This window comes from Pygocentrus nattereri, chromosome 13, assembly GCF_015220715.1.
Source record: "Pygocentrus nattereri isolate fPygNat1 chromosome 13, fPygNat1.pri, whole genome shotgun sequence".
Taxonomy (NCBI): Eukaryota; Metazoa; Chordata; class Actinopteri; order Characiformes; family Serrasalmidae; genus Pygocentrus; species Pygocentrus nattereri.
In genome coordinates this window covers 1,196,429-1,221,834 of record NC_051223.1, presented here as the reverse complement: position 1 = coordinate 1,221,834, position 25,406 = coordinate 1,196,429, and the positions used below count along the sequence as shown (strand labels likewise).

The window sequence follows — 25,406 nt, the reverse complement described above, 5'->3', positions numbered from 1 at the left end:
ACACAAGGTCAAGAGCTGTTTCCGCAGTGGCTACTGCAACACTATGTGTCCAGCAAACACTCTGTACATGGAAAAGTAACGATTTAGAATTAAACAGCTGGAGTAAATTCCAGCTAAGGATTTGATAAGACCTTTACAGTGCTAGAAAAGTGTGAGGCTTTTGGGTTACTGCGCATGCATATAATGTGATCAGATCCTCGTCTAGTGCAAACCACACACCAGAAGACTTTTTAAAGACTAAAGTCTGACATCCTCTCACATCTGACAGTGTCGTGTTTTTTAGTCAGACTATGATGTTGCAAAGACTAGGAATCCTGCAGTGTCACTATTTACAAGACTGCAACTAGATTTTTGAGATTATTACCCATCATGCACCCGGAGGCAATTAACAAGCAGATAAACACTTCTCTTTCCACCCTGTAGTGGTACAGATGGGCAGATACGATGGCTGGGTGTGTAAAGATCTGAGGCTCAGATTAGTTCACTATAGAACTGAATATTCTGGCAGTTCATCGCCCAGAATTTTGATTAGCCTGATCCAGCGTTGCTGATTGGATGTCATGAATTAAACTATTAGAAACAAACGAACAAAACAAGAAACCGTTTTAACAGAGAACAGGAAAAAAAACATTGATGATTCTTCTAATGGCAAAGTCCTCTGCACATTTACAGGCTTTACATGTTACAGGCTCAGTGAACCTGAAATTATTAATAATATTAACAGTTTACATTTTAAGTTAATATGATTACTGTATTGAAGTGGAGCAGATTCACTGTTTTATCCTCTCTCTCTCGCTCTGTGTCTGAGCCCAGACTTACGATAATATTAAACACGGTTGATTTTGTCGCAGCGTCAAGACGAGAAAAAAGACTGACTTAAGACCGCCACCTTGACCACCTTACACCAAACGATCGAGATGACGCAAGCGCAACGAGACTCTAACAAGACTCTCGCGATTTTATTCCGAAACGGATATTTGTCTGCGACAGTGAACGTCTGGTGTAAGGTCCACATAAGTAATGAATGATAAAAAAATAAAAATTCTCACAGCTTTATGCTTTTACATTCATGTAATATACTGGTCCAATAATAGAAAGTATTATCACTTAAGTATAGGGGGTCACCTGTCAGGGTGGTCAGCTATTAGGATAACAATCAGGTGTGAGTTTGGGTGGTCTTGCCCTGTTTAAGTTTCCCCTAAGACCAGCTGGATGAGCCAGAAGGATACTAGAAGATATGAAAATAAGAACCGAAAAGCATAGCGGTGGCAGTATCATAGTTTTGCTAACAAGACCAGGAGAGCTTTCCATCACTGACAGAACAAAAAATTCTGTACTGTCTTTAAGAAATTCCACAGGGGTCTTTCAGGGCATTTCAGAAGGAAAAAAAAACACATAATTCAGTCTACCAAACAATGGTGGACCCAGCAGAAAGGTATGGCCAGAGTCAAAATCCAGCCCTTAGTCTGACAGAACTGGCTCGATGAGAAAGCTCAGCAACGTCTATGAATAACGGGTGCGAGGAAGAATGGGTCCAAATTCCTCCAAATCAATGTGCGGGACATTGCTGTTCAGGGGTCACACCTACTTACTGAAAGTAAATGTTCTCTCACACACACAAAATCTATCTGTCTATCTATCTATCTATCTATCTGTCTGTCTGTCTGTCTGTCTGTCTGTCTGTCTGTCTGTCTGTCTGTCTGTCTGTCTGTCTGTCTTAAAGATCTGAACAATTAATTTTAGATTAATTTTAGGCAGCACTAATGAAGGTCACTGATAGAATTACAGCCAAGTCCAAACAAACTGGTACCACATATTAAGGCTTTAATTATTTGATGTGGGGATAAGCTAGATAATGCTTACATTTAGCAATACCACAGTGAGTTAAGGCTCAAAGGTGTTCCATCCATTAAAGATAGCAGTTAAACACATACGTTACATTCATTTGTCAACAGTCCTGAAAAGAAAACAATGGGAGAAAAAAAAAACAACGGAATCTGAGTTCTGGAAAATCTTGAACACAAAACTGAAATGTATTTGAACACATTGTGGTAAAATTACTTTTTTTCCCCACAATAAAAAGAATATTTACATTGAAATGAATAAAAACAACAAATAGAAAAATCATCCCTGGTTTCCAGGGTATTATGAGGAATCATTCACGAGGGAAAAGAAAAGAAAAAATACACCTATGAACTGCAAACACACTTTGTTTCGAGACAGTTGTCCTAACGCCACGCTGCGTTTCATAGTGAACACAGCAGGGGCGAAGATGGTGGTGGCGTAGCAACGCTCCAGAAGCGTAACACCACCAACAGCGTCCTTTGGAACATAGAATCGCTCTAAACATCTGTGCCTTAACTACAATGGAACCGCTTAGTACCAGTTATTGTATCTTTATTTAGCAGATGTTCTTTTGATCTTTTGTCTTTTTTTTTTTGTAATAAATTAGCATTTTCCACAATATACAGTAAGTGCTGTGTATCTTGTTCTGCATTTTAGCTGCATTAACTGACAGGCATTTGGTAAGGTGGAATAAATCGTAAAAACAAGTCAAAACTAATGCCACCCATGGACAAGAAGGTCTAAGACAAGATCACACAACACAAACTAGTCATGGACACAATGTGAAACATTTCAAAAAGGGCATTTTGCAAATCTTACAAAACGAAGATATGTCTATTTACACTTTCTCTCAGCGAGCTGATGCCTTGAGGAGATATGCAGCACAAATCTTTGAAATTTTTCAAAGTCAATCCACACTGTGTTATATTTGTTATTTATAAGTATTTTATTGTAATGTGCTGCACTTATGGAAATATAATGTATTGCACCTTGTTTAATTCGGCTTCTTTTTCTCTAGGTATCAACATGGGCTTTTGTTTCCAGCGATATCTGAGCTCAGGATTGGCTTTCTAACCTATGTGTAACTAGCAAAGATACTTTCTCTGAGTAGACAACAAAGCACTGAATAACAGCGTCTGCTAAATGCTGTAAATGCAAATGTAATGTTATACAGAACACATTCTGGGGGAGAAGGAGGGAGGAGGGGGGGTCACAGTGGTACCAGTTACAGATACTGTTTAGGGAAAGACGTGGCGGTGAATTGGGAACAAGAACCAACGTACTAGTCTTGCACCTCTCTTCCTCTTTTTATCTAGACCAAGTCATTTCAATCAAACGTGTGCAGCGACACCGAAAGCAACAAACGTTTCTATTACAAAGCGTCCACAGGACTACAGTCAGACGGCTGCACACAAATTGTGCAATACACAAACAGCAGCACTTAAGTAAACCATTCTCTCTCCCTTTGAGCGAATAAGGATGCTTTCACACCCATAGCCAAAAAAGCCAGGCTGGGGCACCTGCTGCATTTAACGCATGCGCTTGAAGCAGGTAACAAATGCATATTCCTGCGTGAGTGGGTTTTTTCCACGAGGCATAATTGCAACAGGCTCTGTTGCCACGAGCCTCCGTCTAATCTGCCATTTGAGCAAGTGCGCAAAGAGTGACGTGGGGGCAACGGTTGCCAAATCAACGCCATTGCTCCTCTGCATCCCTTAAAGGCCATTAGCTGCACTCTACACCAACCCATATGGTGCACTTAACTGCAATTTTCAGCAGCTCCCCACCGGCTGCCCCGTCTAGTACGTTAACGTTAGAAGACTCGTATATGAAAAAAAAGTGAAAGTCACTGCAGATGTTTTCATCGAGCATCTCTCCTCCTCCTTACAAGTACCTTGTGTTAATCTACCTGTCCGTAAGCAAAGCAGATGCAGGGCTCACACAGAAAGCGGTTCATACACAGGCACATGCTGTAGGCCAGCTAAAACCTCTCCCATTTCAGATCTGGGGTGTAATGGATCAACTTGTTCCCTTTTTTTTTTTTAAATGAGACCCTGTGCTCTCAAAAAAAACAAGTTCTAGCATAACGAAAAAAAACCAAGCAGGTTTAGTGTTGCGATTGATGCCACGAGACCGCTGAACTGCATTCGAAAACAAAACGACCAACAAAACCATGAACACAATACAGAATAACAGTGAAGCCTATATGATTCTCAGTGCAAGAGAAAGATGTCAACTCCATGTACATAGGATAGTTAAGCCTTTGGCTTGGTGGTAATACAGTAGCTCTGGTCTGAGTCCATTCCAATGGTTGTGCAGCAACTCTTGCTCTATGGCTGCGAGGACTGCTGCATTGCATGCTGTGGCTGCTGCGATGGTACTGCCTGCACTGGGGGCGGAGGGGGAGGTGGCCCAGGCTGCACTCCGGCCTGCGTGTTGGGTGAAGGAGGGGGCGTTGGACGCTTGAACTTGTCTGGACTGTTGCTTCTTCTCGGGGATGGTCTCTGGGGGAAGAAGGGAGAGTTCAAGCCAGTGGTCCACACAATACCAATTATACACTTGAATTATTCCGGCACTGTGCCACCAGTATAATTAACTGGGCTAAGCTTCAAGTTAACTGTAAACCCTCAAGGAGACTGTCTATAAAGAGATGCATCATCTTGCCATCAATAGAATTTTAGGTTCCATAAGTGTTTAATTACCTCAAAATTTGTTATTTTTCAAACTAAGCATTTCACCAGATTCCACAAGTGACAAGAGCATATCAGCTGAAATCCCTGTGTGCAGATGCTTGACCACTGGTTTAAACTGAGCAGTTCAAACAGAATTTGTGGTCAAGCTGGTTCAAGATAATGTGAAATGTGCTCAACTTGCTCAAGTCAGGAAACCTGACTGATGTTGGGAAGAAAGATACAGTTGCCACAGCAGGAGAAGCACAGGATGCTCCTTCCTCTCGCACTCCCCACCAAAGGTTGACCCCAACATGGCTCAGGCAGTTATTTTTAAACTCATTCTATTAATGTGCTGAGAAACAATAAGGGAGGACGCACTTCCTGCATATGTGCAGCAGAAAGACAAATAGGTTAAGCAGGATAAAGTGGACGAACCAGTGTCAACAGAACAAAAGTCAAACTTTATTACATTGTAACAAAGATTTGATTGAACTTTCTGTCACAAACCCAAAACATTACATAAACTGACCTGGATAGTGTCCCAGTTAGTAGTGGGTGATCTACTGCTTTATCTGGTGTACTGGCTGAAATACTTCTTAAGGTATTATGTTTTATCATAACCTTTATACAAGAGTTCAAAACATGCTAAAGTTGTCCCATTTGGCTGAATTGAAAATGGCCCATTTAGCTGCATGGAGTCAGGGATGTTTCAGCAAAGATATCATAAAGAAGGACAAGACAGTCAACTAGCTGAAAAATTCATGTTGTCTGTTTACGAGGAAAGTCCCGCACTCAATAAAAAAAAACAAACAAACAAAAAAAAAACAATTGGCTTGCAGGTAAAGCCACAAGAAGGAAAAGCCCTCCTTGGTCCTCACTATAGACTATTAATGTGAGTTTTTTTGATGTCATAGTTTGCCTGATTAGTTTTTGACACATTAACATGCCTTTTAGTTTTGGTTCTACAGGCCCTTCGCCATATAGAGAAAGATATTGAAATTGAGAGATCTAATCTTGCGTGAATGCAAATAACTTCCCAGAGAGCATTTCCTCTTAGGACTCTGGTTTCAGTCATAATACGCAGTAGCCCATCATATTTTATGAACAACTTTATTTGTCATTATAATAATTACTGTAAACATGTGCATCCATGAGCCTCTGATGCAGATTATGGCCTTTTACACAATGTCTTTGGGTTACTTGTTAATCATCAACGATATCAGATCACATCGCCCTATCGCCCAGGCCTAGTCAGATAACTAATCAAGAGAATCTGCGGCTTAACGGCTGCTAGAAATAGTGTAAATTGCTTGTTATATCTACCAAACTCCTGCAGCGTCTAGTGCTCACAGATGTAAACACAAGCATATGGGATGAAAGTATGAGAAATTATTTGAGAAGCTCAGACGTGAAACAACATTCAGCACCTTTTTTTGCCAGGCCAAGAGAAGCTGCTGCATGCTTATGCCATAGGTTTACCTACATATTATTCTCTAAATATTCTCTAAATTTCGTATTAAAAGTAAAACAATATCCCAGAGGAATAAGCTAGTTTTACCCTACAAAAATAGGTTTACTTTAGAATCTAAAACGGCTTTATTTAATTATTTATTTATAACATTTATAAATAAGCTATACTTTAAATTATACCATAATATACATTTTTGGCACTTACAAGTTGTAATGATCAAGTGCTAGAGTGACTGCAGCAGTGCATAAAGCCTCTCTCATCTGCAATAAATGTCCAATTCAGTCTCCTCTGCAATTGCACAGTTCTCCAAGGTTGCTAGGAAACATTGAGTAACGATGGAAACTATGCAAAAGACTTTCAGAAATCAGTGGTTACACTGTCATCAATATTCTCCTTGCTTATCTGACTGGTAGAACCAGAAGATCTCCAAGAGCACTTGGCTGCAACCCAAAGTGTTCTTCACTTCCTTAGAGCTCCGTCTCTGTAGTGGTCGAGCTCAAGCTTTTGCTGGATTAACCAAAAAGACATCAGGGAAAGGCGATGAGTGGACACACAGAAGCAAGGAGAGAGTAAGAGAGGGAGGATGGAAGTAACTCACTGCGATGCCATGTGAGCCCCCCACATGCACGTGCAGGCCCGGCGTATTGTAGTAGGACATGCCTGCCCGGGTCAGTGTGGCCGGTGGAGTAAAACCCACTGTGTGACTGGCGTATGAGAGTCCTGCAAGAGGAGTTCACACATACACACAAGCCATTTAAAAGGCTAGTTTTAGGCTCGGTAGAATTTCTACACATCTGAAGGAAACAAACTGCTTTGTAGTTGGCCAGTTAAGATTATTACATAATGCAAAAAGTGCAAATTGTTAACAGACATTTCTGTAATTTGCAGGTTTGGAACAAAATGAATGATTGCTTAAAATGTGTGTCTGAGGGAAAAACATTTATTTATTAAAAAGGTTCAATCCTAGTGAAACGGGTTGCTGCAGGCAAAGACAGTAAAAGGTCACCATATTAAGTGTCAGTGTGGCTGCAGGTTTTACATTCCAGACAGGAGCTCACCTGATCACACCTGCTTTGTTGGAACGGATATCTGCAGCCACACCAGCCTATTGTGGATAAGGCTGCTGAAGACGGTAGTGAAGACTAAATTCTCGAAATGACTCAGTTATTTGTAGAGAACCTCACAGACTGATTTCTTTACAGTAAGTTTGATAAGATCCATTTACATTTATGGCATTTGGCTGACGCTCTTATCCAGAGCGACTTACAATTTGATCATTTTACACAGGCAGGCCAAGGCGGTGTTAGGAGTCTTGCACCAAGGACCCTTATTAGTATAGTGTAGGGAGCTGCCCTGGTCAGGGATTGAACCCCAGTCTACAACGTAGAAGGCAGAGGTGTTAACCACTACACTAACCAACCACAGAGGTCATGATGTCTACAACACAGATATAGTTATTTCACCTACACATCATATGAGTTTTTATATGTGATAACACCACAGTGGTGGCCCGTTCCAGGGGATCTCTCATAGACGTTTCTGAGAAGGAGTTTTTAGATGCGTATCAAACATCTGGTTCCTCTCACTACCACAATTCTGAATCTGCATGCTCCTCTAGAATGGAGCATTTCACATCAAGCCACTCTAAAATACCTTGTTTACTATCGTGCACATATGGTGGACAAATTAGTGGAATTCCCCTTTAAGCTAAGTTTGTATACCCTAGGTGAAATCCTCACTGGCTGTTTAAACAGAGATAGCTAAGACAAACAGCGAATATTTGCAGGAGCAGTGTGCTGGGATTAACTCTCTTGTGTGGAGGTGTTAACATAGTACAGTGACTGACAAGTCTTTGTCCTTAAAACATTGTGGCACCTAACACACTCATACATGGCCAATGTGAATACATTAAGTTCTATCATCTCAAATATACATGTTGGTTTTCAAGAAGTGCAACTGCGATCAAGTGACCAGTCCCAAATAATTATTCACATAAATTTCTACAATAAATGTTTAGACTTTTAAGTGTAAGGAAGCCCAAATAGATCAGCTTTTGATTATAAGGGTTTGAAGAATGCTGTAAGAAGCTGTCAGCTTATGTCTGCAAGCATGAAGGAGGACCAGTTCTTGGTGGTTTCCTTGCTAAAATGACAAACAACATAAACAACAAACCAGCTGGCCTCTGCCACAACGCTATACTAAAGATCTGATCTGCGCCACATCTGAATTTAGTGCATGTTAACTTTTGAAAAATGATTACGATTTCATTTTAGCCAAAAAAATTTGTACAACCTGCATACAAGAACGATGCTAGGAAGCATGCCAGTTAAAACCTAAGGCTGACTTTACAGGATGAAACCACCACTCACCCTTAGTGGCTTAAAACTTACATGCAACTAAACTGCACTCAAGTTGCATTATGTAAAGGATCCTGCAACTCGCATGAAACTAAGTGACTGCACTTCATGGACTGAGTTTTATGAAACACCTGATCAGAATGCAGATTGCGTTTGATCACGTTGAACAACACAAAAAATACAATCTGTTAATTTGTCTAAACTATTAGAGTAACTCAATGTGTTGCACGCAACTTTGACTGTTTTTAATAGCTTAGTGTAATGGTCAAGCTGCCAAGAAATTATGATGCAATTCACAACATACAACCCCAATTCCAATGAAGGTGGGACGTTGTGTAAAACATAAATAAAAACAGAATACGATGATTTGCAAATCCTATTTAATTGAATACACTGCAAAGACAAGATGTTTAATGTTCAAACAGATAAACTTTGTTTTTTGTAAATATTCACTCATTTTGAATTTGATGCCTGCAACACGTTCCAAAGAAGTTGGGACAGGGGCAACAAAAGACTGGGAAAGTTGAGGAATGCTCAAAAAACACCTGTTTGGAACATTCCACAGGTGAGCAGGTTAATTGGAAACAGGTGAGTGTCATGATTGGGTATAAAGGGAGGATCCCTGACAGGCTCAGTCGTTCACAAGCGAGGACGGGCGAGGTTCACCACTTAGTGAACAACTGCGTGAGCAAATAGTCCAACAGTTTAAGATCAACGTTTCTCAACGTGCAACTGCAGGAATTTAGGGATTTCATCATCTACAGTCCATAATATCATCAGAAGATTCAGAGAATCTGGAGAAATCTCTGCAGGTAAGCAGCAAGGCAGAAAACCAACACTGAATGCCGTGACATTCGACCCCTCAGGCGGCACTGCATTAAAAACCCACATCATTCTGTAACGGATATTCCCACATGGGCTCAGGAACACTTCGGAAAACCACTGTCAGTGAACTCAGTTCGTTGCTCCATCTACAAGTGCAGGTTAAAACTCCGCCATGCAAAGCGAAGCCACATATCAACACCACCCAGAAACACCGCCGGCTTCTCTGGGCCGAGCTCATCTGAGATGGAATGACGCAGAGTGGAAAGGTGTCCTGTCGTCTGACGAGTCCACATTTCGAAATCATGGACGTCGTGTCCTCCGGGCCAAAGAGGAAAAGGACTGTCCGGATTGTTTTCAGCGCAAAGGTCAAAAGCCAGCATCTCTGATGGTGTGGGGGGTGTTAGTGCCCATGGCAGGGGTAACCTGCACATCTGTGAAGGCCCCATTAATGCTGAAAGGTACATACAGGTTTTGGAGCAACATCTGCTGCCATCCAAGCAACGTCTTTTTCAGGGACGTCCTGCTTATTTCAGCAAGACGATGCCGAGCCACATTCTGCACGTGTTACAACAGCGTGGCTTCGTAGTAAAAGAGTGCAGGTACTAGACTGGCCTGCCTGCAGTCCAGACCGTCTCCCATTGAAAATGTGTGGCACATTATGAAGCTCAAAATACGACAGCGGAGACCCCGGACTGCTGAGCAGCTGAAGCTGGACATCAAGCAGGAATGGGAAAGAATTCCACCTACAAAGCTTCAACTATCAGTGTCCTCAGTTCCCAAACGCTTACTGAGTGTTAAAGGAAAGGTGATGTAACACAGTGGGAAACACGCCCCTGTCCCAACTTCTCTGGAACATGTTGCAGGCATCAAATTCAAAATGAGTGAATATTTACAAAAAACAATAAAGTTTATCCGTTTGAACATTAAATATCTGGTCTTTGTAGTGTATTCAATTAAATAGGATTCATTGTATTCTGTTTTTATTTATGTTTTACACAACGTCCCAACTTCATTGGAATCGGGGTTGTACTAGTAGCATGAAAGTTTCAATGTGTAAAGCCAGCCTAAGGTTTGCATCTCATCCAAGCTCAACAGAACGTCAGTTTGGCCGAAACACACTTTTTAATGGTAGGGGAATCACAGACATATAAAACCTTAGGGATGCACTAGGATTGCAACAATACAGTGCGTCATACTGCTTTGTTCAAAATGAGTATCAATTAAATACGCAAAAGGTATCAAATAATATATTCAGACTACACTAGGATTTCCTGGGCCCATCCAGTAATCTATTATTAACTGCCTGCACGGGGAATAGAAACTTGTTGTCTGTGTAAGGCAATAGTGTTGTCCACTACACCATCCATAGGTTATTTTAACTGTCTATATTCCTATATTGCATAAAATGACTGAAATGTGCTGGTTAATCGGCAAATAATATATTGGTCACCCATCTACTGTGCAGCACTACAATGTTAGTACATACACATTTTTTGATCAAAATAAAAATGCCAGGCTATTCTTAAATGTAAACAATACTTGGCTATATTCTTATACTGCATAAAATATTGCATACAGTTCCTCCAGTCATATTTCTATAGTGAGTTTATTTTTACAGGTAAAAATGGCTAAATTTGAAATTGCATGATGCACGTAAATACTCCTAATAAAACAATCAGACCGAACAGCTATAAGGTTGATGTTTAGAACCCTTACCATGAATGATCCTTGTGAATTCTGTTTTAATAACTAAACGGAAAAAATACAAAGAGGAAAATGGCTCCGGCATCTTCTCCGTTCCCGAAATGTTCAACACATCCTGTAACACGGGTGAAAACGGCTTATTCTGTGTGTAATGGTCAAATGGCTTAAAAGCCGTCAGGCTGGGACTCTAGGCTATGGTTAAGTTCACTGACAGCAGGGAAAGGCGTGTGCGTGTGTATACCTGGTGATATTGGTCTGCTGGAGCTCGGGGAAGGCGTGTAAGGGATTGGGCTGGACACAGTACGGGGCCGAAGGCCTTGGGCTGACATTTCATTGAAGTACCTGCAGCATAAGAGAGGCAACAGTAAATAAAGACGTATCAACAAGCCGGTGTGTTTCCAAATGTATGTTTTTTCCACAGCACTGCATAATAAATGCATTTTCTTTAGTTGAAAACCTAAAGACACATACAGCAAAGGTTCTTGTTTTCAAACTAAGAATATAAACTATGACTTCTGAAAGCTTAACCAGCTGCCCCATTAGACTGGGTTTAAGCCCAGAGAGATGCTGCAGAAGAGTGAGCAAGTTTCTCAGCAATAAAAGGTCTTCAGTGAGGTCATGATATGCATGATTATGAATCAAGGAAAATCTTAAGTTCTATGTTAAACAGTTAAATCTATCCTATCTCTCCTTAAAAACTAAACCTGAAGTTTGGAACTTGGTGGTTGGTTGGTGTAGTGGTTAACACCTCTGCCTTCTACACTGTAGACTGGGTTCAGTCCCCACCTGGGTCAGCCCCCTACACTATACCAATAAGGGTCCTTGGGCAAGACTCCTAACACCAGCTTCGCCTCCCTGTGTAAAATGATCAAACTGTAAGTCGCTCTGGATAAGAGCGTCAGCCAAATGCCGTAAATGTAAATGTAAATGTAACTTTATTATAATAAGGCTTAACCTATTTGGAACTTTAGTTTAGGTTTAGTAAGAGCTTGCTCCCACATTGGCAGCTGTTTGGCAGCTCTAGTTCTAGGAGCCCACAGCACTGCTATGTTTTCTGTAATTCAGGCTTAGTTTTAGTTTGGATTAAGAGATTTCAAACATTTGTAGTTTGTTGAGGAGTGACAGGTAGGCTGATTGTAAGTTGAGTGAAAAACTCAAAATTAGGGCTCGGACAACAAGGGATTTAGAAATATCAATAAACAGAACATTTAACAGCAGCGTTCCATATGTTTATAAACAGTTTCCAATCGAGACAGAGGTGAGTGACAGAAGTACAAAGCCTTTTGAAACTGAAGGGTAAAAAACAAGCCAAAACAAGTCTTGATCTTGATCCGATTAGTGATGTTTGTGAGGGTAACGTTAGCTCCGTCTCACAATTCACACACAGGGTGAGAACTCAGGGAGTAGTCTGGTTCGTCAGAACACCGGTGCAACAAAAACAGATCACGCTGCTCTGCTAGCATTTTCAAATTATGTCAAAAACTGAAAAATGAAGATAGAAAATTTATGCATTAAGCTTAACTTGCATACATGGAAGTTTGCACATGCACAGAGTACATACGACTAGGACTGGAGATAAAAACGTTCTCCTATGGAAAGAATTTAGCTAGCTGACATGGAAACAAAGACCACTTCATTTACTTCTTTAGGCACTGTTTACATTCTAAACGGACACAATCATTTTAAGTCTAAGTTCTGCTGTAATGTTAATTATTTAGTCATTTATCCAACAAGGCTGCACAACAAACTCAGTAGCCTGAAGAAAGCAGACAGAGCAGTAGATTTTTAAACATGCTTGTTTTTTTATTGAGCAAACTGCTTCAGTCATTAAAACTAGGGTAAGTCTTTTAGCCCCTGTGGGTTAATTCACAACTCGGTGAGTTTAATGTTATATGAGGGGCAGCTCTCATCTTCTACACAAAGTAAATCATTTTCTGTCCGGTGGGTGATGTGGAAACATGTCCAGCATCACTGAGAACAAACATCTTATCAGTTATGTCTGTGGCATGTTAACACATTAATGTTTGTAGTAACGTCAGCAGAGTTGAGTAATGTTGATACTTTATACTGGCCACTCGAGCTACTAAACACTCCTACTAAATGCTGAATTAAATACCAAGTTGCTAGACTAACTGCTGAGACTATAGCACCATGGAATAAACGTTTGGATGGCGGCCCTTTGCAGGCAAGATTGGACACCCCTGTTTTAGAGGCTTTCACTCCGTCCTCAAATGCGCTCTCTCAGATATCCTCTAAAAAGGAATGGTTTAGGTGTCAAATTAACTGGAACCAAGCCTGCGTAGTGTGGCAAGTTTAGCCAAAACGCTCCACTCCTAAACATCGCAGAGCAAGTCTGAAGCTGCCTTTCTGTCACTCGCTCCACTTTTCCCTCTCTGAGACGTTAGTTTCCATCATCTGAGCACTGCAGGGGAAAGAATCACTGGTGGCATTATATACCTCTCATCGTCCATCTCCAGGCTGGACTCACTCTCCGAGAGCTGCCGGCATAGAGCCTCACGCCGCTCCACCTCCCGCTGCAGCTTCCTCTGCAATCGAATGTTTTCCTCCCGCATGATCCGCTCCTCCTCAATGTACTGGGCCCGCTTCTCTGTGTCTGAGACAAGCAACGCACAAAGAACTATGAACAACACAGACCATGTGTGGCGAAGGCATATTTCAGAGAAAAGGTGAATTGAAGTGGCATTCATTTTAAGTTCAGTACTAACATATATCGCTGCTGTCGGAAGAAAACCTCGCATCTCCAAAATGGTTACTTTACAGGAGAAGCTAAAAAGATGCTCTACTTTTAATGTAAGTCAATGGAACCAGAGGTTTTTCCAAGTGGTTCTGGGTCAGTTTGTTTAGTCCATTCATCATGTAATTTACAGACAATATAAAGCCCAACTGGTATTTTCAATTTATGCCAAAAATTGAAAAACGTCAAAAATGGAGCTACAAGGTTTTGGTCAGTCAGCAGCGATATGGTATGCGAAACAAACACAATGACAGTCTCTTGTTTGAAGGACTTCACCTTGATTACATTCAATGCCTGAATCATTAATATCCTTGTTTCTTTAAAAGGTACTAATTCAAGCTAAGCCTGATTAAAATTAGGTCATTTCTGAGGCTCATTTTGTGATTCCTTTTTAATAAGTCATCTATTTTCGACATATTTGCTAAGCAAGCCAGGCTTGGCTTGTGTCCAGCAGGATTTTGAAACATACACTAAAGATAACAATCCGCAATGAGAGCAAGATTACAGCCAGATGAAAGTAATCAGAACTTGCTCATGACTGCATGATCTTACAAAAAAAAAAAAAAAAGACAATCGCAACGTTTTATGGGCCACAACATTTGAGCCTATGGTACAATGTTCATCTCTCAGCCACCTGGGAATGAGTCACCAGGCTTCTGACTTTCCCCTAAATGTTGAAAAATTTCAGTGCAACTGCAGGTGTGAGGAAACAGGCCTGAATAGGTCATCGGCTTGGTAGGCTTTTAATGTATGCAGCTCCATCTAGTGGACGCTGACAGAAATTTCCATGACTTTTCCATGAAATACCTGGCCAAATGTGTAAAGGCCCTCTAAAGCCTAATGAGAGATATATATGTGTGTGTGTGTGTGTGTGTGTGTGTGTGTGTGTGTGTGTGTGTGTGTGTGTATATATATATATATATATATATATATAAATAAAAATTCCAATGCATCCCTAGATATTTTGCAATAATATTTCAAGCAGACAGGTGAAAAATGATGTATAACGACACCTTCTACTATCTACGGCCTAGAACACACGCCTCTCTAAATGCTTTGTGCTGAGTGAGCATAGCTGAGGCTTGGCTGCCTCTAGCACTCACGCTGCAGTTCGGCAGTGCGCAGGTTCTTCTTCAGCCTCTCCACCTCACTCTTTAGGAAGCGGATGTGTCTCATCATGTTCTCCGGAGAGTCAATCTCCATAGAGATGTCCCTGGGGGAAGGAGGAGCGGAGACGGGCTGGTCGAGCTTCTCCTGAAGAATCCTACAGCCATGGGATGCAGCAGGAGGACACATTAGCAAACCCCGAACCCTTCAATAAACCCCGAATAATGCTTATTATTTAGTAGCTATTATGAGGTATTCCTACATAATCAGGGCTCCAAAACTGTTCAAAGGACAAAAACAATAACCAGAAACTAAATGTACTTTGCTTGGGGGAAAAAAAAACAAACAAACAAAAAAAAAAAACACACACACAATAAACAATGTAAACATCCTAAACTATTCCTAGAAACACTACTTTGAAATCTCTGTAACTGGTTTATTATTTGTCTTGCATTAAATGATTCTGGATCAATTTTCAAAAAGGTTTACTTACAAAAAATTTTAGCTTAAACCTAAACTGTCTTGCTTCTTAGCTGCTCCTGATTCCCATCAGCAACCTGATGATAAAATCCAGCTTCAGCCTAAATAAATATCTTCACCTCTAAAGGTATTATAGCACTAGTCAGAAGATCAGAACTTTAGTTGCTTTCATAAGAACAATGACGTGCCTTAAAAATGTGTTTTGTGCCCTATTATTCATATAAATTTGCCGCAAGCAAACTGATAAACCCACACCCAAACTGTGACTTAAAACCTGAAAGCAATGTGAAATACGTAAAAACTAACAAGCAGCAAGTTTAAATAACTGCAAGCAGCTTAAATAACATTTCTAGTAGTATGTAAACGTAATAACTGACAGCCCATTTATATGGCGCAGATGATATTTTTGTGCTTAGGTTACAGATTTATTTGACATCACAAGTAGACTAGAGCTATAAATGTCCTCTGTGCTTTTCCGTACATTCACTTGAATTCACAAACACAAACCTGATAAATTTACAAATTATACATATATTAAAAACAACCACAACAGCTGAAATACTTTACATATTCAATAAAATTTCCTTGCTTGGGTTAAACGTCCCCTCCAGTGTTTTGTAAATAAAACAAACCACTGACCTTTTCTCAGCTTCCAGCTTGTCCATTCGCTTCCACAGTCGGTTGACCAGTGCTTCTTGCTCTTGCTCCAATGTGTTTTCCAAGTCAATCTTCTCTCTCCTGAGCTGGAAAAAAAAGGGACAGAACAACCTCATTATACAAAAAGAACTGAGCCTGTAAGCAGAACACCAGCACCTACTGGGACATGGGCTGCTTCCCTTTTCATCAAGATGGGTTATTAGCTTTTTGAGTAGGTGGGCTGGGGGATGTACGCAGCCTTCGTGTTTACCTTGCAACAAAGAGAATGTGAATTGGGTTTTCATCTGTTGTGGTAAATACACATCAATAAACTAAAGCAGAAACGCATTTATGAAACTGTATGAAAACGACAGCAGACAAGGATTAGGCACAGTCTTGGAGCCAATCGTAAATCACCACAGAAAATGCTTTTTAGTCAATGCTTATGCTTTATTTGGGTCTGAGAAACTGGCCCCTAAAGTTCGAACCTCTGATTTGCAGTTTTAACACCTTTAGAGGGTAGAAGTGATTGTTTTTTTTATTTTTCCATGTTTGTGGTGTCTTCAATCTCCAGAAGTTCAGCCACGTCACCCCACTGCTGCGCTCCCTTCACTGGCTTCACTGCAGCCGCACGCATCAGATTTAAAACCCTAACGCTGACCTACAAAGCCAGAAATGGACCAGCCCCTACCGACTTGATGGCAATGGTTAAATCTCGAACTGGACCACGAGCCCTTCGAGCTTCGAGTACAGCTCGGCTCAACCCGCCATCCTTCAAGGTGCACGGAAGACAAGCGTCGAGACTGTTCTCTGTACTGGAGCCCAAGCAGTGGAAAGACCTTCCCTTGGCTGTCTGAACAGCAGAGTCTCTCGCTGTCTTCAAACGCAGACTGAAGAATTAAGTACTGATTGTAATGTATTGTACTGCACAGAGTTCTGTGTTCAGCTCTGCTCCTTCTCTCTCTGTATCTACAGTGACTGTGTTTCTATCAGTATCTGAGCTCAGGACCGTCTTTCTCTCTCTAACCTACTGGTAACTAACGAAGATACTTTCTCTAGACAGACAGAGCACTTCTTGTAAGTCGCTCTGGATCAGAGCGTCTGCTAAACGCTGTAAATGGTTTAATTTTTCTACATATCTGCATAATAAAATGGTTAAGATGTAAACAAAGCCATTCAGTTTAGCTTGGTGTGAAATGCTTCATTATAGAGAACCTTGAATTCAGACTTCTTCACAGTGGTGGTGAGGAAAACGTATCTGAATAGATAAATACTTCTAAAAGCTCCCTCACAGAAAGGTATTACATGAAATGAATAGGGGGGCTGATGCCCGAGTGTGTTGTGTGATCGTTTTATGATAAGGTTTTGGCCATAAACATACGCGGTGCAGAGGTCCACACAGAGCAATATAGTAACTTACTTTTTACCTTCATCAGTCATGACAGATAAAACCTCAGCAGACATGTACGGTCACACATCTGGATTTGTGTAGTGAATATAATGGACATATTAGTGTTGTAGACATTACAATCCCCAGTTTCTATCAGCACAACAATGTAAAGAAATCTGACTCATTATTCTCCATAATAAACATTTACAAATCAAACCACTCTGGATGACTTTATTTACACATCAATGACCGAACTGTGCCAAAATGGTGAAAACTGATGAAAGTCTGGGAGTAATCTTTGTTTTTTTGAGCTCAAGCTCTGTCATCAGTTAAGCTTTCCTAAGTATTTTGACAGCAAGGTAGCAAGATTTAATTTTTTTAATTGGCCAATTAGGCCACTTTAGGCTTGTACTGGGGGGGGGGGGGGTGCTGGAGCATAACAGCATATAATAATAATAATAATAATAATAATAAAAAAACAATTAATAAAAAAAACACTGTTAATTGCAATCGTTTGTACAGTAAATGGTCAGATAATAGTCATGACTATTACAGGCCTACCCATCATACTACTATGTACTATGATTTTATGAGAGTGTTTCCTTGGTACTAAAACACAGGGACTTAAAGTCAAATAGCTCGATTTGATGCAGTGCCCAGGACTGCTATATTTAAAGGTTCTGCTCCAAACATGGCAGCTTTTTCGACCACGAGAATACCTGTTCTAAGGTGAGCTGTTTGGAGATGGTGTCATTCTCCAGCTTCTTGATCTTCTTCATCAGTTTATTAACTTGGAACTCCTGCTCCTGCTCCAAGTGCTGCTCCAGCTCAGCTTTCTCATGTTGTAGCTGAGAGAGGAGAGAGAAGAGACGTGTCTTCAAGACTCATGCATTCTCAGTACTGCAGTGGAAGGTGTGGGACTTCTATCAGATGCTAATGTAGAGGGCTGCATTCCAATGGGAACGAAAAAAAAGAAAAGGAGGAAAAAAAAAAACGCTTACAGTTCTACCCATACCCACCTGTGCTGTTCCTCTCACACACACACACACACACACACACACACACACACACACAGGTTTCTTTCTTGAAACATTGAAGGCAACCAAAAAAATGCTGAAAGCCTCAAATGTGACCTTGAGGAGCAAGTCAACAAATTCCACCCACCCAAAACGTTCCCCAAAAGCACACAATGCACCGCCTAAACGCCCTGAAAGACCTCGCCGAGAACATTCTGCATTTTCAAACTGTCGTTCTTTAAATCTTTTTTCTTTAGCTACCACGACTGACTGATCAGTACAGAATCGGTCACTACAGACCTTGAGCAACAGCCCGAAACTGGAACCAAACATCTGTTCTCAAGTTAAGCTCTTAATAAAAGTTACTGAAAGCATTGCTTCATCATCATCATCATCATAATGTCCTGGATTTTCTTTCATCTCAGCAGGACTAGGTAAAAAATGTGTGTTTTGACTTTGAGGTTCAGGCTTCTACACTTACTGACACTTTGTTAGACACACTCATCTTGTTGGGACACTTTATAGGTGCACAGTTAAAGATCGTAGCTTATCTTTTTCCATGGACAAGTGGTCCTCAGACAGTCAGGGGCAGGACTGGGTGGTATATAGACTATTTACAGCATATCGAAAAGTTTTCAAATGAGATGCAGGAACAGACTTTGCTGATTACTCTGATAAAGTTTGACGCAGCACTGAAATACATAACTTGCTTCTTTCAAACAGGAAAAGAGGGCACAAAACCTCAGTGATAGTTTTATTTAAAGAACTACGGATGCTTGTTGTTGCCATAGCTCTCGGGAGATTGATGCCTTTCAGTGAAACTGATAAGTATTACAAGAACAGCCGAAGCACAGTTTTAATAATCAGGCCTGGAGCAATAACATGTATGCTATAACTTTATCTCTGCTGACATGATGGTACTGTATTACCTTTTCTCATAACTGCCGCAGAGCAGGACTTTCATTTCTCTTTTAATGAGATTTTGAAAATATCTGTTTGAACAAATTACCCTAATAATCTCTAATAAGGTGTGATATCTAGCTGGACAAATCCAGTGTTTCATTAACTAGGGTACAAACACACGTACACTATACTGCAGAAGTTAGACCGCTGCGCTACAAGACGGCAGTAATTTTTAAGATTAATTTTGGTTAAAATGTCAGGAGCTTGTACAGGGGGAGCGTTTTAAACCTGCCAAATTATACTCACCTGATTCAAACCTATTCTGGTGTGGAGGTCATGCCACATAAAGCCTAAGTCTCTAAGCTCAACAGGGAAGATTTTACCACAGAGTATAATTTTTCCCTCTGATCTCTTAGACGCAATGTCATGTGGCTCTGAACTACAACTTAACATTTAGCCCACCAAGATATATATTGTGTTTTGCCATTCAGCCTAAAAATACAGAGATATGATGTTTGGCCCATAACTCCCAGCCCTATTCAGGAGAGAATCGACAGGGGGGCCACATTTACAGCGAATCACTAAATATCTATCCATTTAACAAGCCTGTCTGCTAATTTGTCTTCCCACAACAACGCAACCACAATGCCTATAATGCAGCCAATGCAAACTAGATATTGCAACGCGCATCCATGTTAATATTTTATGTCAGCCACACAAAGGCCACGCCTGCATCAGTTGTGCTGTTGATATTTTATATATCGTTTCATAGATCACGCCAGTACAAATTCACAGCATGCAGTAAGCTAATATTTAACTAAGTTTGTCTCCTAAAACATTTTTGTTTAATATTAACACTATTATCCTATAGGTGGTGATGCTATCAGCACATTGTTTGCAGCCACAGGGGCCGCCAATTCAAGCTTATGGCGTGCACTGATCATCACTGGTCTACGTCTTCATCAGCAGCCCGTTTCTGACCTGGACCGTTGCTGGGGGGGCACACCGTCAACCCAGCAGTTTAACAGGGGTGTTTGAAAACACCAAGAACACTGCTGAACTCCCTGACACTCTCATAGCAACCTCACTATGGCAATGCCACTGCTGTGCTGACAATGATCTAACGTCTAAATAACGTGGCACGCATCGGGAGGCTTTGACAGTCTCTTTCCATTGCTGGACAGGAAAGATGTGAGCTGATTAACTGGTCCATACCAAAGGGGCAACACAAGGTGTAAGTATATGGAAGGTGTACATATACTGTGAAAAGCCAACAGACCTGTGAAGTCATGTGTCATTTGTTATCACATGCAAGCCCCAATAAGAAACTCTGCATTTAGCAGTTTTTAGGGTTTTTTTTTAAACCAAGTTAAATAAATAAATAAATAAAAAACTGCCGACATCACACCCCATGAAACAAAAATGTTCCAAAGGCGATATGTTTTGTCCTGGGTACACCCCCCCCCACAAGTCACTGGATCCCCTGAATTATGAGGTCACGAGGAGCTAAAATATGAATACCGCAACGTATATCGCTGTTGTCGGAAGAAAACCTCGTATCTCCAAAACCTTGTATCTCCTATCTTTACAGGAGAAAGGAAAAACATACTGTAGTTTTAATGCAAGTCAATGGAACCAGACGTCTGTCCGAGTCATTTTGGGCCATGTCTTTTGCTCAGTTCATCATGAAATTTACACACAATGTAAAGGACAGCAGGTCCTGTGAAATTATGTCAAAAACTGAAAAATGGAGATACGAGGTTTTCTTCCGAGAGCAGCGATGTGCTACAAGCAAGCTTACACTCCCGTGCGTTGAAATGATGTTGCATGAAACCACATTTAAAACAGCTCTTCAGCTCCATTCTGTAGTAAAACAGCAACATTAAACAAGTTTGCTGGAGTATTTTAGTTCTGATGTCAGCTCAGTTGCTCAGCAGTATCAGGTTGCATGTTGCAACATACATATTTTGACTCCTTAGTGACCTCAAAGTTCAGAGGATCCGGTGATATTCACAGTCAACATCACTTTCGTTAAAAGTAAAAAGGCTCAGACTTGAAGTTCTGTACATTTGCATGGAGACGAGTACAAAACGACAGCAGAACTTCAGAGGTCCACATGTGTGCGCGTAAGGCAGACCTACCTAATAAACAGGAATATATAAACGGTCCTCCAGTCCAAGGAGAACAAACAAAGCTAACCCAGTACTCACTTGCATAAGTTTTCGAGACAGCTCGTTGGTGAGGAATTCTTCTTCTTTTTCATAATTGACAGCTAGTGTTTCTTTCTCCTTCTGCAGAGCCTGGATCTTCTTGAACAGCGTGTTACTGATGAACTCCTCTTCTTGTTCTGCCCTCGCTTGCTGCAGACCAGAAAGTACCACATTTGAAAATTCATTTACAACAATGGAACTGCACACTGGATCTGATCGACAGACATTATGTGTATTATAAAGACTTGAAAGAAATACATGCATACGTGCAATTCGGTATTCAAGGACACAGTCATTTGTAGGCAAGCTGTTACCACAATGGGTCGACAGTGAAGCTGGAACATGATCAAATATTTAGGATCTGGCAGTCAGCGTCGAACTCTCTCACCTCAAAGTGCTGGCATGGTAAATGAATGTGAATGAGGGAAGCTGCCTGAGGGGCAACTTAAGCAGATGTCATACGATATTTATACAGGCATCAAGACTTTTCTGAATTCACCGTGTCTTTCTGAACACTGCCTAAATTTAAACGCGGTTACATTTCACGTTCTCAGCAGTAACGTTTAGGTGAATGACGTTTAGGGATGCTCTCATGCTGAATAACGAAATCTCGAATACGGGCTGACACCAATCAGATATATTTGCTACTACACTTTAAGAATAGCTTCATCTGAAATATGCACCAAGATGGTAAGCAAAGCTAATAAACACAAAGAGATACAAAGAGAGCATATCGCTGCTGTCGGACGAAAACCTCGTATCTCCATTTTTGTCATTTTTCAGTTTGTGACATAATTTCAAAGCACCTGTTGCCCTTTACATTGTGTGTAAATTTCATGATGAATGGAGCAAAAGAAACGGCCCAAAATGACTTGGACAGACGTCTGGTTCCATTGACTTGCATTAAAACTACAGTATGTTTTTTTTCTTTCTCCTGTGAAGTTCTAATTTTGGAGATACAAGGTTTTCTTCTGACAACAGCGATATACAAGAAGGTGTACTTAATGAAACGGCCCGCTGGTGTAGATGCTGTTCTATTTAAGGAACAGAGGACGAGAGGAATGTGTTATCGTGAAATAACATCCCTGCTGATGTTAAAAAAAGTTTAATTAATTAATTAATAAATAAATAAATAAATAAATAAATAAATAGGGCCGTGAATGTGGCGTTTAATATATAGAAGCGATTCTTTCTGCCTTATTATAGTTCCTTCATAAGCAGCTTGTTGCTTCGTCAGAGTAACGAGCTCTGCTCACTCGCCGCACTGCCGGCAGTTCGTTCTCCAGCTCCTTACACAGACCAGCTGACAGTTTGGGAATTTAGTGTAGACTCATCTTCAGCGTCTGACCAAATCGGCTGTCCGTGGTCTTAAAAGTACGCATATCCTGTTTGTTCGCCAAGTAAGAAGGAAAAAACGTTCAAATGGCTTGAGCGTCTCCTACAGCTGTCAATGCCGTTGCTTAGCAACGCCGTCCCGGTGGAGTGATACAGTGCTCATGAAAAACCTGTGATGTTATGCTGAAATAACAGCACGGTTAGAGCGCTTCTCAACCAAGGCTGGAACTAACTGCTGTATAATTGCTAATATCACTCTATACGAAAGGTATTAAATAAAAAGGTAGCGACCACCACAGTCACCATAACAAAAAGTTATTATTAATGTGAAGTTTTTAATAAATATTCCCTTTTTTGAAGCAATGCCTGACTGTTTTTCGATACTTAATCACAGCTTTTTTTAATTTGTGATTTGTTCGTAGGTAAGAACATAAACTATGCACACACACAGAGGTGAGAACAGTTTTGTGGTTTAAGAACACGTCACGAATCTGATGGAGACCTTTTCTTAGGTCCTTTCTCAAGAACACATTTAAGAAAAACTTAAAGAAAGATACAGGGGGCAGTCATGGGCTGGGCTGGAACCGGCCCTGTGACCGGAAGCTCGCCGGTTCGATCCCCAGAGCCGACAGTCCATGACTGAGGTGTCCTTGAGCAAGACACCTAACCCCCAACTGCTCCCCGGGCGCTGCGGATTGGGCTGCCCACCGCTCCGGGCAAGTGTGCTCACTGCCCCCTAGTGTGTGTGTCTTCACTAGTGTGTATGTGGTGTTTCACTTCCCGGATGGGTTAAATGAGGAGGTGGAATTTCCCCGTTTGTGGGATTAAAAAAATATCACTTAACTTAGTGGAGGATGAGGTCAATTATTCACAGAACATATTGAAAAAGAGTAAATGTAACCTAATCACAAGCACAGACTTGGGTTTGCTTGCTTTAAAAAACAGTCTCTCTGGTCTCTAAGGGTTACAATATAGGCAGATGATGTCTTTTGCAATAATATTCAAAGTATAAACGAGAACTGAAACCAGCGAAGACTTGTTTCTAGGTGTACAGTGCCAACTGTCACTAACAGGCCCCAAAACTAAAGGGAACCAGTGACCCAGTGCTCACAAACAACTCTATTCATTTGTCAAGACTTGCACCAATCTAACTGGCAAAGACTGGCATCTTATTACAAGTCAGAATGAAAGAGCCAATTGCCAGCTACAAGCACAACAGTAGGACATGTGCCCTCTATAAAGAGAACTTTTCAGGTTTGCACACATGCTGTACTAGCCTTAAGTGGACAATGCACCAAATTTCTCCATAAACTATTATGCATGTGCTTATGACAGGATTTGGTGTACGGACAAGTGACTATTTCATGCTGCAATGCATGAAATACAGTGGGCAGTGGGGGGTTGGAGTTTAGGGAACTGGCCCTGTGACCGGAAGGTCGGCGGTTCGATCCCCAGCGCCGACAGCACATGACTGAGGTGTCCTTGAGCAAGACACCTAACCCCCAACTGCTCCCCGGGCGCTGCGGATAGGGCTGCCCACTGCTCTGGGCAAGTGTGCTCACTGCCCCCTAATGTGTGTGTGTGTGTGTATTCACTAGTGTGTATGTGGAGTTTCACTTCACTTTAAATAAACCTCAGGCATGATTCAAGTCCCCTCGCTCACAGGACGAGCCAGGTTATGTAACCTATCGATATCTGAACATACAGTATGATTGACTTTAGATGCTTTTCGCATCTTTAGTTTGTTGCTGTATCTTATATTTAAATTTGCAAAGGCCTGGCCAACCGCTGGACTCTCCAACCACATTAACAGCTAGTGACCCTGACGGTGCTGACCCGACGCCGGACAGAGATTAAAGAAGGCCAGGCAAACACCACATTCACACTATCTTCCATTCCAAAGGCGCAAATCTTGAGCTATCGGGCTGTTTCTGAGTTCTGGGCTCAGCAGCTTTAACATAAACAACACGAGCTGCTCAGCCTGCTATCATGAAGCTAACGCTAGCTGAACCGGTCGGCTGCTGAAGAAGTTAGAAACCCAGAGGCTTAATAATGAAGTGTCACCGCGGGGAGACACGGCGTATAAAGTCGCGTTATATGAAGGTTATTAATACAGCTCGCCTGTTTTCGCAAGCAGCAGACGTTAAGCTAAAGCTAAAGCGACGCTAATGATGCCTAATAACATTAGCCTGGCTAACCTGGGTTAGCTCGCTGCTTAGCTACTGGCTCATAACAAACGGAGTCTGCTAGCCCGCGTTAGCCTGGCTGTCCAGCGAGCAGACACGGGTCCAGTTCGGGGTCCGGACGGACTCTGCCTGCCTGGGGTTTAACTACAGCAGCGAAGCGCATATGGAGGCATTAAAGCCGGCGGCGTGAAGCGGCGGCTCTGCTGTCACTTACGATGGTGACGCTGGCTTTGCGCAGGTCGCGGTTCTCCTCCTGCAGCGCTTTGCACTTCAGCTTGAACGTTTCCAGCTCGATTTTCAGCACTTTGTTCTCCTGCTGCAGGGACGCCAGGCGGTTCGTCAGCTCCTCCAGGCGAAAGGGAGAAATCACGATGCCCGGCTTGGTGGAAGACGAGGACGGGCACTGAGGGGCTGCAGAAGAACTGCTGCTGCCCGCACCGTCCGTATCACTCTCACTCGCACTGTCCGCCATGATCACTGAACAGCGTGAGACAGGGAGGCAGGGAGGGTGGGT

General features: G+C 41.6%; 1 protein-coding gene across 1 annotated transcript; it reads right to left on the bottom strand.

Moving 5' to 3' along the window:
- Window positions 1-1,804: 1,804 nt before the first annotated feature.
- ccdc6b (coiled-coil domain containing 6b) lies at window positions 1,805-25,406 on the bottom strand. Its single transcript, XM_017714523.2, has 9 exons — window positions 25,107-25,406; window positions 21,372-21,521; window positions 17,962-18,090; window positions 15,856-15,959; window positions 14,733-14,893; window positions 13,332-13,488; window positions 11,116-11,216; window positions 6,587-6,708; window positions 1,805-4,349 (listed from the first exon to the last, which is right to left on the bottom strand). Exons 1-9 carry the CDS (start codon window positions 25,362-25,364, stop codon window positions 4,176-4,178), a joined length of 1,356 nt encoding a protein of 451 aa, XP_017570012.1. The 5' UTR covers window positions 25,365-25,406; the 3' UTR covers window positions 1,805-4,175.